General features: G+C 44.9%; 1 protein-coding gene across 1 annotated transcript in view; it reads left to right on the forward strand.

Moving 5' to 3' along the window:
- CEP295 (centrosomal protein 295) overlaps positions 1-12,932 on the forward strand; it is a 42,889-nt gene that overhangs the window by 25,721 nt on the left and 4,236 nt on the right. The window contains exons 24-30 of the mRNA XM_056858854.1: positions 214-355; positions 2,213-2,844; positions 3,890-4,063; positions 5,144-5,264; positions 7,504-7,704; positions 10,171-10,270; positions 10,580-10,679. Of these exons, the coding sequence (XP_056714832.1) occupies positions 214-355; positions 2,213-2,844; positions 3,890-4,063; positions 5,144-5,264; positions 7,504-7,704; positions 10,171-10,270; positions 10,580-10,679 (1,470 nt within the window). The remainder of the gene's footprint in view (positions 1-213; positions 356-2,212; positions 2,845-3,889; positions 4,064-5,143; positions 5,265-7,503; positions 7,705-10,170; positions 10,271-10,579; positions 10,680-12,932) is intronic.

Raw genomic sequence — 12,932 nt, forward strand, 5'->3', positions numbered from 1 at the left:
AACCTTCTTTTCGTCCTTGATATTCATGTGAAGTTCCAAGTAAGGTTCTCAGCCAACTAAACATAAATGAATGTGTAAAGTTTGTTCTTGCATGGGCGGGGTGAGATGCCATTTCATAGAAGTGTTCATCAAAAACAAGGGTAGAATGTCTTGATTATTAACGTTTTCATGATAACACCTCTAATGTTTTTCCACATACTTTTTTATCCCAAGAGTTCAGATTTATCTGGGAGCCGCGAATTACCACTTTTGAACTCGGGAGAAAGAAGTCTCAGCCTTTCTTTCCTTGCTGCAGGAAAACAAAGCAATACTCTGCAAACAAAAGAGGCTGATGAGACAAAAGAGCATATTGAAGGTAAATCCTTAGAAGCACTGACTTTTGTAGGGAGAAATTCGGTTCTGGTCGTTTGATAAAGATCCTGCCACTACACTAACAGGTTTGTTGTTCTTGAGATAAGAACCTGCCTTGCTGATATGAATCTCATAAATTCAGGCTCCAGAGGTTTATATGATTTGTGATCTTCTGCTTTCAGTGAAACTATATTAATTGTTTTTCCTCTTGGCGATTCAGATTGTGAAGATACAATAATGGTAAATAGCTCTTATGCAGTCAGAATGAGTCTTAGGCAACACGGCTGACATTTATCTCTGTGTGGCCTTTCCTGGAGGCGTAGCATGCTTTCCACAACTTTGCACCTAGTACTTCGGAAACTGTCTTGCTGTCTGACTAATCAGTCTCCATGTTCTTAGTTGAGTGAATGAATGAATTTTCGTAGGCTACATGCCAACAATTTATTGTCGAAGGCTTTCATGGTTAGAGTTCATTGGTTCTTGTAGGTTATCCAGGCTGTGTGACCGTGGTCTTGGTATTTTCTTTCCTGACGTTTTGCCAGCAGCTGTGGCAGGCATCTTCAGAGGAGTAACACTGAAGGACAGTGTCTCTCAGTGTCAAGTGTGTAGGAAGAGGAATATATAGTCAGAAAGGGGTTGGGTTTGAGCTGAATCATTGTCCTGCAAAAAGTATCAAAGGTAATGTGCTAATCATTGTCCTGTAAGTATCAAGATAATGTGCTAATGAGGGTGTGGTATGTTAATATGGAACCATTGTATCCTGAAGTGATCTATTCATGTGTGAAATCCAAAGCTAATCTGCAGTCCACAATAGCCATGCGGAGTAGCTTTGGATTTCACACATTAACAGATCACTTTAGGATACAATGGTTCCATATTAACATACCACACCCTCATTAGCACATTACCTTGATACTTACAGGACAATGATTAGCACATTACCTTTGATACTTTTTGCAGGACAATGATTCAGCTCAAACCCAACCCCTTTCTGACTATATATTACTCTTCCTACACACTTGACACTGAGAGACGCTGTCCTTCAGTGTTACTCCTCTGAAGATGCCTGCCACAGCTGCTGGCGAAACATCAGGAAAGAAAATACCAAGACCACGGTCAAACAGCCCGGATAACCTACAAGAACCAATGTCAACAATTACCTCTAATAGTTACAAATATACATAATAAAAAGGCAAATATTCTAAATTAGTAAAATGCAAAACTGTTAGTGAAATTAGTAAAATGCAAAATAATGTTAACTAAAAGTTGCAACAAAATCCCGGCAAACCAGTAATCAGCTCACAGGATCAACTCTCTTAGCAGCTATGTTGGACCTTATTTTCTTTGCTGCCAAGGCAAACAGGAAAGTCTTACAGGAAACAAACCCATCAGAGTCGGTTAACAAAAATATTAATTTCTCAACACTAGAGCTAGTATTTAAACCAGAAACTAATTTGGCAAGGAATTTAGCCCTAGGTTCCGCATACAGAGGGCAGTTGAGTATATAATGGTGTAAATGCTCCAGAGCAGGCAATCTGCAAGTACAAAACTGTTGATAATTTGGCATCCAACATTAGCCCCTGGCCAATTCTGCTGTTGGCATTGATTGAAAGTGTAGGGACATAAAAGTTGCTCTAAGTTTTGGATTTGAAATGTTGACTAAGTGGAGAGCTCTAAGGTGGTCAGTCTTAAAACCATGTTCTTAGTTAAAAGAATTGAAAAGCTTGTTGGTGGAATTAGTGACAAATGCCTGTTTCCTTTTTTGCATGATCGCTTTGACCAGAACTTTCTAGCATAAGAATGGACGCTTCAGTGTTTCAGCCACGTGTTGACAGCTTTTTCAAACCCCTGCTCGCAAAAGCTGCTTCACTCGAGCTTAGCCGGAGTGCTGATGAACCTGCGGACCTCACCGCTATGTCTGAACACGATACATTTGAGCAAATGAGAAAATCTTTGGAGAATATGTATATTTCACCTGAATGTGTACAACCTGAGGTACTGGAAGGAGGCGAGGCGAAGGTCAGTCCCCTTTCTCCCATCGAAAACTTTCGTAGCCCGAGTCCCATAGAAGATTGCGGCTCGTTTTATCAGCTCATTCCCAATTATGGGTTGCTGAAAAATGCTCTTGGAACGACCCCTTCCGTAAAAGTGGATGTGGTATCCAGAGAAGAGAACCTGTGTTTTGTCGAACTGCCTGTTGCTTCAACTGACCCAAAGCATGAGACAGTACCAGAAACTGTAATTATGAACGAAGACAGAGAAATGGATTGCTTCCAGTGTGCTTCATATACTGTGGGGCAACAGAGATCTCTACCAACAGAGACACTGCTGAGTTCAACTCAAGAAGCAAGCTCTGAAATCTCAGCCAGTCCTGGGCACAATTCTGCGCAGCAAAGTGGCTGTGTGCTGGATACATTTCAATGTTCATATCCAAGTGCTGCTCGTGTTAAAAGCTTCGATTCCTGTTTGTCGCAGAATAATGTCCCCGTGTGGGTGAGTGAACCGAGAACAAAGCGTGGCATGTAAGAAATCAATTGGTCCTCTTAGAGCTTGTTGTAAGTAGCCATTAAGAAACCTTTCATCATCTGAAACTTTCCCCAAATTTTGCCTTTCTTTGGTGCATTGATGGCAGCAGGGCATTGAACTTGAAGGATCACAGAGGGCAACAAAGGACTTTGCTATGAACCTTTAAAACTGCCTTTGTTCCGGCTGTGTTAGAGAAGAATTTGTGAGATGGTCTATTGACATAACTTTCTAACATATTGTTTGGGGTGGTTATGTGTTTTCTTCCACTTTTTGTTTTTAAAGGGATTTAAATTAGAGTGGAAAGTTCTCTCAGAACTTTCTAAGTCCCACCTACCTCTCAAGGTGCCTGTTGTTGGGAGGGGGAAGGGAAGACGATTATAAGCCGCTTTGTAACTCCTTAAAGGTAGAGAAAAGTGGGGTATAAAAACCAACTATTCTCTTCTCCATCTGGGCTGTACATCAGCCCTCTCGCTCCTCCCAAGCTGCCTCCATTCTTCAGGCCCAGCAGCATCTCGGGGGTTGGGGGGTCAGCCAAGTCCCCTGCCAGCTGAGAATGGCCCATTCAACCCAAGCCCAGGTGAGCGTATGCCTCCCTTCTGCCACGGCCAAAGCTGCCACCCAGCCACCTGTACCAGCCTTCCCCAGGTGCTTGCAGGTCCTCCAGACAGCATGTTGTAGTGGTTAAGAGCGGTGGTTTGGAGCGGTGGACTTTAATCTGATGAACCGGGTTGGTTTCCCCACTGCTACACATGAAGCCAGCTGGGTGACCTTGGGCTAATCACACTCTCAGCCCCACCTACCTCACGGGGTGTCTGTTGTGGGGAGGGGAAGGGAAGTTGATTGTAAGCCAGTTTGATTCTGCCTTAAGTGGCAGAGAAAATCGGCATATAAAAAACCAACTCCTCTTCTCTTCCTCTGCTGAGGCCCGGGCAAGATGGGGCTGAAGCAAAGGTTCCCACTCGTCAGTGGGGTGCCGTGCAGTAGACATTTCAAATACATTTGTGTCTTCCAGGAGCGGCAGATGGGGAGAGGCATTATGGAGGAGCCTGAATTGACTCTAACCAGCTCCAACGACATCAGCATTGCAGGCTCAGACTGGGAACCTCTTAACCAAGCAGACGCCAGAACGGAAGAAACTGAATGCCTGCCACGTGGTAGCCGTCCTGAAGCCAAAAGCTGTTCAGAGGTACACCTTTTTTTAATAGAGCTTTTTCAGATGTGAGAATCATGTCACCAGCTTAGAATGCTTTGCAGAATCAAAGCCATCAATTGTGAAACCTTTATTTTTATTTTTATTGTTTGGTATCTGGCAAACTAAATTTTTTTAAAAAGGAATGAAAATGTGCATAGCATCTTCTCTGCTGTTATAGGCGATGTGGCTCATGAAGTCAGATTTTAGTTTTCACCCCTGAAAAAGAAATAGATAGAAGGGAGGCAGGCCGTGGCATTTGGCCTAAAAGGTTCAGGTGGAAGAAGAGTTGGTTTTTATACCCCGCTTTCCTCTACCTTGAGGAGTCTCAAAGCACTTTACAATTACCTTCCCTTCCCTCCCCCACACAACAGGCACTTTTTGGGGTAAGTGGGGCTGAGAGAGTTCTGAGAGAATGGTGACTGGCCCAAGGTCACCCAGCAGGCTTCATTCAGATTTAAAGTCCACCGCTCTTAACTACTACACCATGCTGGCTCTAAAGTCACACACATAGAAATCATTCAAACAAAGCAGTTACACTTCCCAAACTAGAGTGCTGGGGCACGATCTCCACAGATCTCACGTGGATCCAGGAGGCCCTCTACATTCAACCCTTCTAGTCTGCTCAGGACCCTCTCTCTTTGTAACGTTCCATCCTCCCTCGCAGGTGTTCTGTACTCGCATCCTACTGTTTGGGAAACACTGCTGTACAATATCTAGCACAGCAATGCTGCAATATATGCTGCAGGTTCTGGGTATCTCTGGTTTGGGGATTGGACGCCATGCGCCGTGCAGTCAGTCCACTAGAAAACCACGTTAACTTCAGTTGTTTGGGCCTCTCCCCTTTTCTTACTATGCTGTTCCTGTTTGAAGGGTGGCTTCTAACCACACACTCTTTTCTAATCTCAGATTTCCAGAGCATTCCACTGAAGTGGTTTATCTGTATCTTTTTTTCTTTTGCATCTGTATTAATGCTGGAATAGGATTTTGGAGTGACCCCTTGACTTCTTCTACTGCACCTGCCTCAGATTATATAGACAGCACACTGTTTATTCTAGCCAATTATTCTTTTGACAGAGCAGAAGGTTTTTACCTTTAAAGGCAGAAGTGAATGATTCCACTTCCGCTCAGCCCAACAACTGTCCTTCAGTAGCTCAAAGTACCGAAGAGGATTGGTGTCAGAACCACAAGCCAAAAAGTAAGTAACTTCAGAGTAAACACCAAGAGCTAAGGCAGAATGGTTTGGATCCGACGGCTGTTCCACTAATGGCAGGGCTTTCACCCAGCATGGGAGGTTCTTGCCTTGATGGAAGAACACAACTGCTCTCAGTGGGATGACGTTGCAGAATCCAGCGCACTATTACTAAGGCTCCATAGCAACTTTACAAACTGTTTGGCTGAGACAAAGTAATGGAGATCTTGCTATTGATCTATCCAGGTCTTTGTGATTACATGCTAGGTCTTGTGCAGACCACAAAGCTGCCTTTGAATGTAACTATATTTGCCGTCTTCAAAAAAAGCCATTCCTGTCAATCTCCAGACCTCTTGCACTTTTGTATGCATGTCCATCAATAAAATTCTCTTTTTTCAGAACCCAAACGCACAAGAAAACCAGACACAGGAAAAATGCTTATAAAGTGTAGCTAACTCACAACTGAAAATGAATCATAACTAAAAATGGAATCATATCATCTAACAAATATAGCCATTATTTAATGCATCATCATAAACATATTAAACTACATACAGATTCACACCACTATGGGCTTTCACGTAAATCCCTGTTTTTTACAAGCCTGCCTTTTGGCCTATTAGTTTGAAACACCCAGCGTTTAATCCAATTCAGTAACTGATGGAAGGAATCTAAATGGCATGCAGTTGTGTTCTTAACGATTGGCTTCCATCTTTATGACAAGCCATCCAGTTGGGTGCTCCAATCGGTCTGCTCCCCAAAAGGTACTGCAAGGACAAAATCCTACACCAGAGGTGTGCAGTACTGTAATTCCGTATTTATCAGTGGATTCGTGAAAGCGTTTTGTTTCCTCCTGTCAATTGGATTGTATTCAAAACAGGATTGCATTACAGCACTGGTTATTAACCTTTAAATTAATGATGGTTGTTACCCGCCCTGAGCCTGGTTCGCTGGGAGTGAGGACGGGCTATAAATTTGAAAAATAAATAAATATAAAATAAATAAATCCACTAATGGCTGCCAAGAACGCAATGTTATCATCAAATGTCCTCTAAGCCACAATTAAAAAAAACTAGGACATGAAAACATACATTCCAGACAATACAATGATGGTTTGCAGAAAAGAGCCAATTTTAATTTGAACTTAAAGGAACCTTTCTGGGGAACCCATTTCTCCCTTGTCTGTCTTGCTATTAAGAGTGCCCCCTCTCTTGTTGTCTTTCTGAAACCTCATCATGTAGAAAGGCTCGTGGACGTGGGAGTATTTTGTTGTTGTCCTTGTTTACCCCAATCCAGGGAGAGGGTGTTCCTGCATCTTCTTACAGTGTACTGCTTTTTTAAGGTATGGGAAAGAAAACTAGGATCTTGGATTTTACCTTCTAAGTGAGATGAGGAGTGTAAAACTCTCCTCTGCTGGCAGTCAGAAGCTACTGCACGTGTGACTATAAAAATGTGCCGCCAAGTCCCAACCGACTCATGGCAACCCCGTCCACAGGGTGTTCCAGGCAAAAGATGAGCAGAGGTGGCTTGCCATTGCCTTCCTGTGCCCAGCACCCTCGCCTTCCTCAGTGGTCTCCCATCCATGTACTAACCGTGGCCATCCTTTTTAGCTTCCAAGTTCTGGCAAGCTTGGTCTAAACTGGGGGTGAGGGGCTGCCTAAAATCCCCAAAGTTTTGAATCCCCCCCATTTCAGGTGGTCCCCATTAAGAATCACTTCAGTACAGCTATCTTAAAGAATTGTCATCTATCATCTTATGGTTTTCTCTGTAATTGCATTATTGTACATGATATGAAACATTTTTTTCTTTTGGTTCAGAACCCACCAAGCTAGTTTTAGCCCCCGATCTGTGAATCGGCCTCTCTGTGGCTGCAGAGTGGAAGTAGCAGAACTGGGACTCGTTTTCTTTGCTTCCCTCCCACCATCCTTGTCCAGCTTCAGTATTTGCGTGCGAGTCCACCCCTTGAGTTTAAATCCATTTGCTGTGTTACCAATTTGGAAGCCTCTGGAAGACACTTGTCATTTTTCACTCCATTATTTTATGGACACAAAGGGTTATGTACTGTGCATGGACTGTAGTTACCAAGGGAACTTTCAAGTCAGATTACAGTTTAATTAGTTCTAATTACTGTGCGTTGCGGTTTGTTGAGGATTAGTGATAATAGTAAAGCTGTTTTGTGTTTTTTATTAAAAGCGCTATCAAGTAAAGGTTGATAAATCTGGCCACTTTCTCCCCTCCCCCTCAGCAATGTTCTTAGAGTTTCTGCCTGCCCATGGCAGCTTACAAGAATCGTTTTTCAACCACAAGAAAAAATTCATTGAGGAATCTTCTAAAAGACTGGAGAAAATTAAAAGTAGACAGCAGCGTTCTACAAAGCCTCAAGTGAAAGGACCCCCACAGAGAACAACAAAACTTCACAAAGCAAAAGAGAACTCACCCTCCTCTGGTAATTTTTATTAATTTAATTTTTATCCCACCCATTCCCAATTGAGGTCGGGCTCAGGGCTGCTTTCATCCAACAATATATTCACAGTGTTCTCATATATCATAACAATAGAACAAGCAAAATAAAAATCTATAGCATCTAAAAATGGAACAATTTAAAACCAGAGGAATCCAAAAAAGCCCAGATCAATCCAAATGGCACCTATCCTACCAGCAGCAGTGATAAAACAGAAAGAAGGCGAGGAGCCCCCGTGGCGCAGAGTAGTAAGCTGCAGTACTGCAGTCCAAGCTCTGCTCACGACCTGACTTCGATCTCGACGGAAGTCGGTTTCTGGTAGTTGGCTCAAGGTTGACTCAGCCTTCTGTCCTTCCAAGGTCGGTAAAATGAGGACCCAGCTTGCTGGGGGTAAAGGGAAGATGACTGGGGATGGCACTGGCAAACCACCCCGTAAACAAAAGTCTGCCTAGGAAATGTTGGGATGTGACGTCACCCCATGGGTCAGGAATGACCTGGTGCTTGCACAGGGGACCTTTATTTTTTTTTTAAGAAAGAGGGCAGGCATAAATAAAGATAAACCAGAGATGGAACAGGGAGGCCATTTTATGGTGGAACTGTCGCTGCCCTCAACCATAAGTCTGGCCGCACATCTCCGTCTTGCAGGCCCTGTGGAATTGATGGTGCTGCTGCAGTCGTCTTGTTTGTGGGCTTCCTAGAGGCACCTGATTGGCCACTGTGTGAACAGACTGCTGGACTTGATGGGCCTTGGTCTGATCCAGCAGGGCTTTTCTTATGTTCTTATGTAACTAAGTTCAGCAGGGCTTGGGTCTCATTTGACTGAGAGTTCCACCAGGTCGAGGCCAGAGCCAAGAAAGCCCTGGCCCTAGTTGAGGACAGCTGAATACTATTTGGGCCGGGACCACTAATAGGTTGTTGTTAGATGAGCGTAAAGCTCTTTGAGGGGTGTAATGGGAGAAGCATTCCCGTAGGTTTGCTCATTTTCATTAGCAAACAACCAACAAAATAAGCTAGCACCTTTCCCCCCCTGCTTCCAGTAGTTGCCACCGAGCCTTGTTTTGAGATGCTGAAATGCTTTAGAGTTGCTTTATGAAAGGTCATCTGGCAACAACCTATTGGTGAAAACGTTTAGAGCAATCCGGAAAACATTCCCTGCATATCTGCATATTTTCCTGGCTCTGAGACAACCAAGAAATTCTTCTGGACATGGTCTACTTACAGCCCTCAAACTGGCTGTTGAAAAGTGTTGAAATCTAAGATATTGGACCAAGTGCCATTTATACTTTGAATGGACTTTTAAGTTTTGATTCTTTGGGTTATTGGGTTATTTGGTTGTATATTTTCACTTTTTGGATGATAGGTGTTGGTTTTTTTACACATAGTTGTTATATAGTGGTTACATAGTTTCTTAGATAAAATTTTTGATATATTGAGTGTATATTATTGAGCCTATTTGCTGGTCATTGTTATGAAAGGTTATGGCTTATCCTGAGCCCAGGGGAAGTAGATACAGGTAAAACCAAAATATGAACAGAGCACTAATGTTGTGTAGTGGTTAGAGTAAGGGCTGGGTTATGATCTCTGCTCGGCCCTGAAGCTCATTTGGTGATCTTGAGCCAGTCTGCCTCTCAGTGTAGCCTACCTCACAGGGTACCTCAGGTGAAGCGAGGGAGAGAACATGGGACACCGCCCCAAGGTAGCTGGAGGAAAGATGGGATAAAAATGTGAACAAAAGAATATAGTTGTTTGCCACGTAATGCAAGTATTTAGTAGCACAAAAGCCAGTTGCTGCTTCACGGAGAATCTCACGTGTCAACAGTGGCTCAAGTAGAATCTTTTGAGTGTAGGCAGTGGCTTGGACCCCCTCAAATCTGCCAGCAGAGCAGGGTTGATAGAGCAGGACTTCTTTTGCCTTCCATGGCAGGGCACAGAGCCCTTTCCTGATCCTGGGTTTAGAGGTTCCTCAGTAATAGCATGGGACAAACGGGGGTCTGCAGTGGAAGAAGGAAATAGCCCTACCCCCCCCCCCACTGTTGTCAGAACCAGGCTACAGGATCCAAAGCCATCTCTCTTGCATTCACAGCTGGGTAGCTAGTGTGGTGCAGTGGTTAAGAGGTCGGACTAGGGCCTAAGAAACCCAGGTTCGAATCCTGACTCGCACCGTGGAAGCTTGCAGGGTGACCTTGGGCACACTCAGCCCTGGCTAATATTTGGATGGGAGACCTCCAAGGAAGTCCAGAGTCGTGATGCAGAGACAGGCAATGGCAAACCACCTCTGAACGTCTCTTGCCTTGAAAACCCCACCAGGGGTCGCCATAAGTCAGCTGTGACTTGACGGCAAAAAAAAGAAAAGAAAAAGCACATGCTTGTTGCTCTGGATAGCTGTCCTAGTGCCTATTGAACCTAGTCTTACAGCTTGGTTATGTTTGTTGTGTTGTGACTGAATTCAAGGAGCAGCTGTGAGTCATTTGAAGAAAGTGGTGGAAGTGAAAGTGTGGTCTGCAGAGGACAGAAAGGTGGCAGATGTGGAAATGCACCAGCGCACTTCAAGGTAGTGTGTGACCCCCCTGCTCAGCAGAAATTGAACTGATGTGCTTTCTTTTCTGAAGTCAATTGCATTTTTTTCTGAGCTGACACTCTTTTTCTCTGAGGGGGGTGGGGTGCAGTTTGTAAAAACGGTAGTTTCGGTCATCCTGATTCATCCCTTTTGATATCAGATCACATCTGCTATGCTGTTGCCCGGTCACCCAGCACAGAGAGATTCTTTTGGACCGTTCGCTGGGTTAACATCAACACTTCTTGTTTGGTTGTTTGGTTGTTTGTTTTTGCTGGTCAGTGACACTTCTTTGCCTCTTGGCAGATTGTATAATAATCTCACCGAAGTGAAAATCCGCAAGGACGAGAGAGAGAGACGAGAAACATACGCCAAAAACCGGGAAAAGGCAAAGGAATTTCAGAAGGTAAACTGCAGGCAACATGCAGAAAAGAGCAACCAAAATGATTAGGGAAGTAGAGCAACTGTCCTATGGGGAGCGGTTAAGACACTTACGGCTGTTTAGCTTGGAAAGAAGGCGGCTGAGGGGAGACATGATAGAGGTCTATAAAATTATGCATGGTTTGGAGAGAGTGGACAGGGAGAAGTTTTCCCCGCTCTGAACGAAGGTCATCTTGCAGCGTTGGGTGTTTCTCGTCCCATTTGCTAGGAGAGGCAGGACTAATTTTAAAACAGCTTCCTGTCTCGGGGCGAGGAACGCCCACCTACTATCCAGTTTTTCTCCTGCCTTTGACGGAGAGAGGACATACCCAGCCATAGCTGGGACCTAGATAGGAGTTTTTCTGAGGAGATTAATTCCTTGTGGACCTTCCAACTATCTTCCCTCTTGTCCTTCCTTTTGTGTCGCGTCCGCGTTATTGTTTTAGTCTCCCTTTTGCCCTTTTTTGGCGGCTTCTGACGGCTGCTGCGAACAGGGAAAGAGCGGGAAGGGCACGCGCACGTAAAATGGCTGCCGCCGCTGCTTCACATCAGGAAGAAGTGGAGCTCCTCTCCGACAACGACGTGGCTTTCAGTAATCAGCCCTGAGCCAGCCCCCCTGTCAGCCGCCCCGGCGGTCTTTCAGATGGGGAACCACCAAAAGCCCCGTTGCCTTCTCAATCGACCGATAAGGACGGAGGAAAAAAGGGAGCGGAGAAGGCGGGTGCGAATGGCGGCAAAAAGAGCGGGAAAAGAACAAACCGCCGGCGCCATAACAAGCTGAGTGCCGCCTCAACCTCCAAGGTCCCTGCCAATTCCTCGGATCGCCACAGCTCCAAGCGCTCTACCAACACTCCAGAGGGTAAAGTAACCCCACCATCGGCAGAGAGTGGGGCCCCTTCCCAAACCCTAACTGAGGAAAAGGTGAATGCCTTAATTGAGCACACCTTCTCTAGCCACTTCCAAAAACTACAAGCCTTGGTTTTATCCATCCAGAATCGGGGGGAGGGGAGTCCCTTGCCTCAGAAACCTCTTCCCTTTCTTTTGGAGATCCCTGCTGCTCCCAGTTCATAAGGAATAAACAGTGGTTAACAAAGGCTGCCTTAAAAGCTGTTCCCAATAGGCATGACCTAGACTTGGGAGATGATGCAGCTGTAGGCAACGGGCTCTGTGGCTGACGATTTAGAAGGAGAATTCATATCCGATGAAGAACTCCCAGTAGTTCAGGAACAACAACCCAGGTTGTTCAATCCTGATGATTACCTGTCTTTTCTGGCTAAGGCTCTCTTTGCCCTAGACCTCCTAGATGAGCCCGATCCCTCTGAGGAACCTAAAGCAAAACGTAGGGGATCAAAGGATTATTTTCCCCAAGGGGATTCCCATGTACTGAAGGTTCCTATGCCAGAACACTTTGAGAACCTTATCAGAACCGAACGGGACAAACCCTTACACAATAAACAGGCCTCAGGCTTAGCCAAAAAGCTGTACGACATGCCTCCTGAAGCCATGGCCATGCTACAATTGCCAGTGGTGGATGCTCCCATCACCGCACTGCAGTCCACTGACTTTTTCACAGAGGATGGGGGGGTTCTATTAAATACATGCTTGCTAGAAAAATGGACTCCCTTTCTAGAAAGGTCCACGAAGTCTCGGCCTTGTCCATCCAGGCCTCCATTGCTATTGCTCTCATTGCTAGAGCTACAAATGCCTGGACCGAGAAAATCATAAAACTACTTCCCAAAGCAGATAAAAGAGTTGCTGAAGGCCTGTACAGGGTATTGCAGACGTCATCCTTCATAGCAGATGCCTCCCTGGATACAATAACTTTTGTCTCCAGGGCTGTGGCCTCCAACACCGCCATCAGATGAGCCCTTTGGCTGAGACCATGGCAAGTTGATTATCATTCTAAGGCCATTCTCTTAGCCCATCCCTTCAAAGGGGGAAAACTCTATGGGGAAAGATTGGACCAGATGTTAACTGACACCAAAGACAAAAATAAATACATGCTCAGGAATCAAAGAAAGGTTTTTAAAAACAACCACTTTCCCCAAACCTTTTGTTCCTCACATACACTATCTCGCTTCAGACAGGACCAAAGGCGCCCCTCTTGGTCATCCCAACGAGGATCCTTTCGTAGATTCAACAAATTTGCCCCCCCCCCCAATCCCAGCCCTTCAGAGGGGACAAATTTGATAAATTTGACAAGTTCCCCAAGGGGAACAAACAGTGACGCCATACCTAT

Source organism: Euleptes europaea, chromosome 12, assembly GCF_029931775.1.
Source record: "Euleptes europaea isolate rEulEur1 chromosome 12, rEulEur1.hap1, whole genome shotgun sequence".
Taxonomy (NCBI): Eukaryota; Metazoa; Chordata; class Lepidosauria; order Squamata; family Sphaerodactylidae; genus Euleptes; species Euleptes europaea.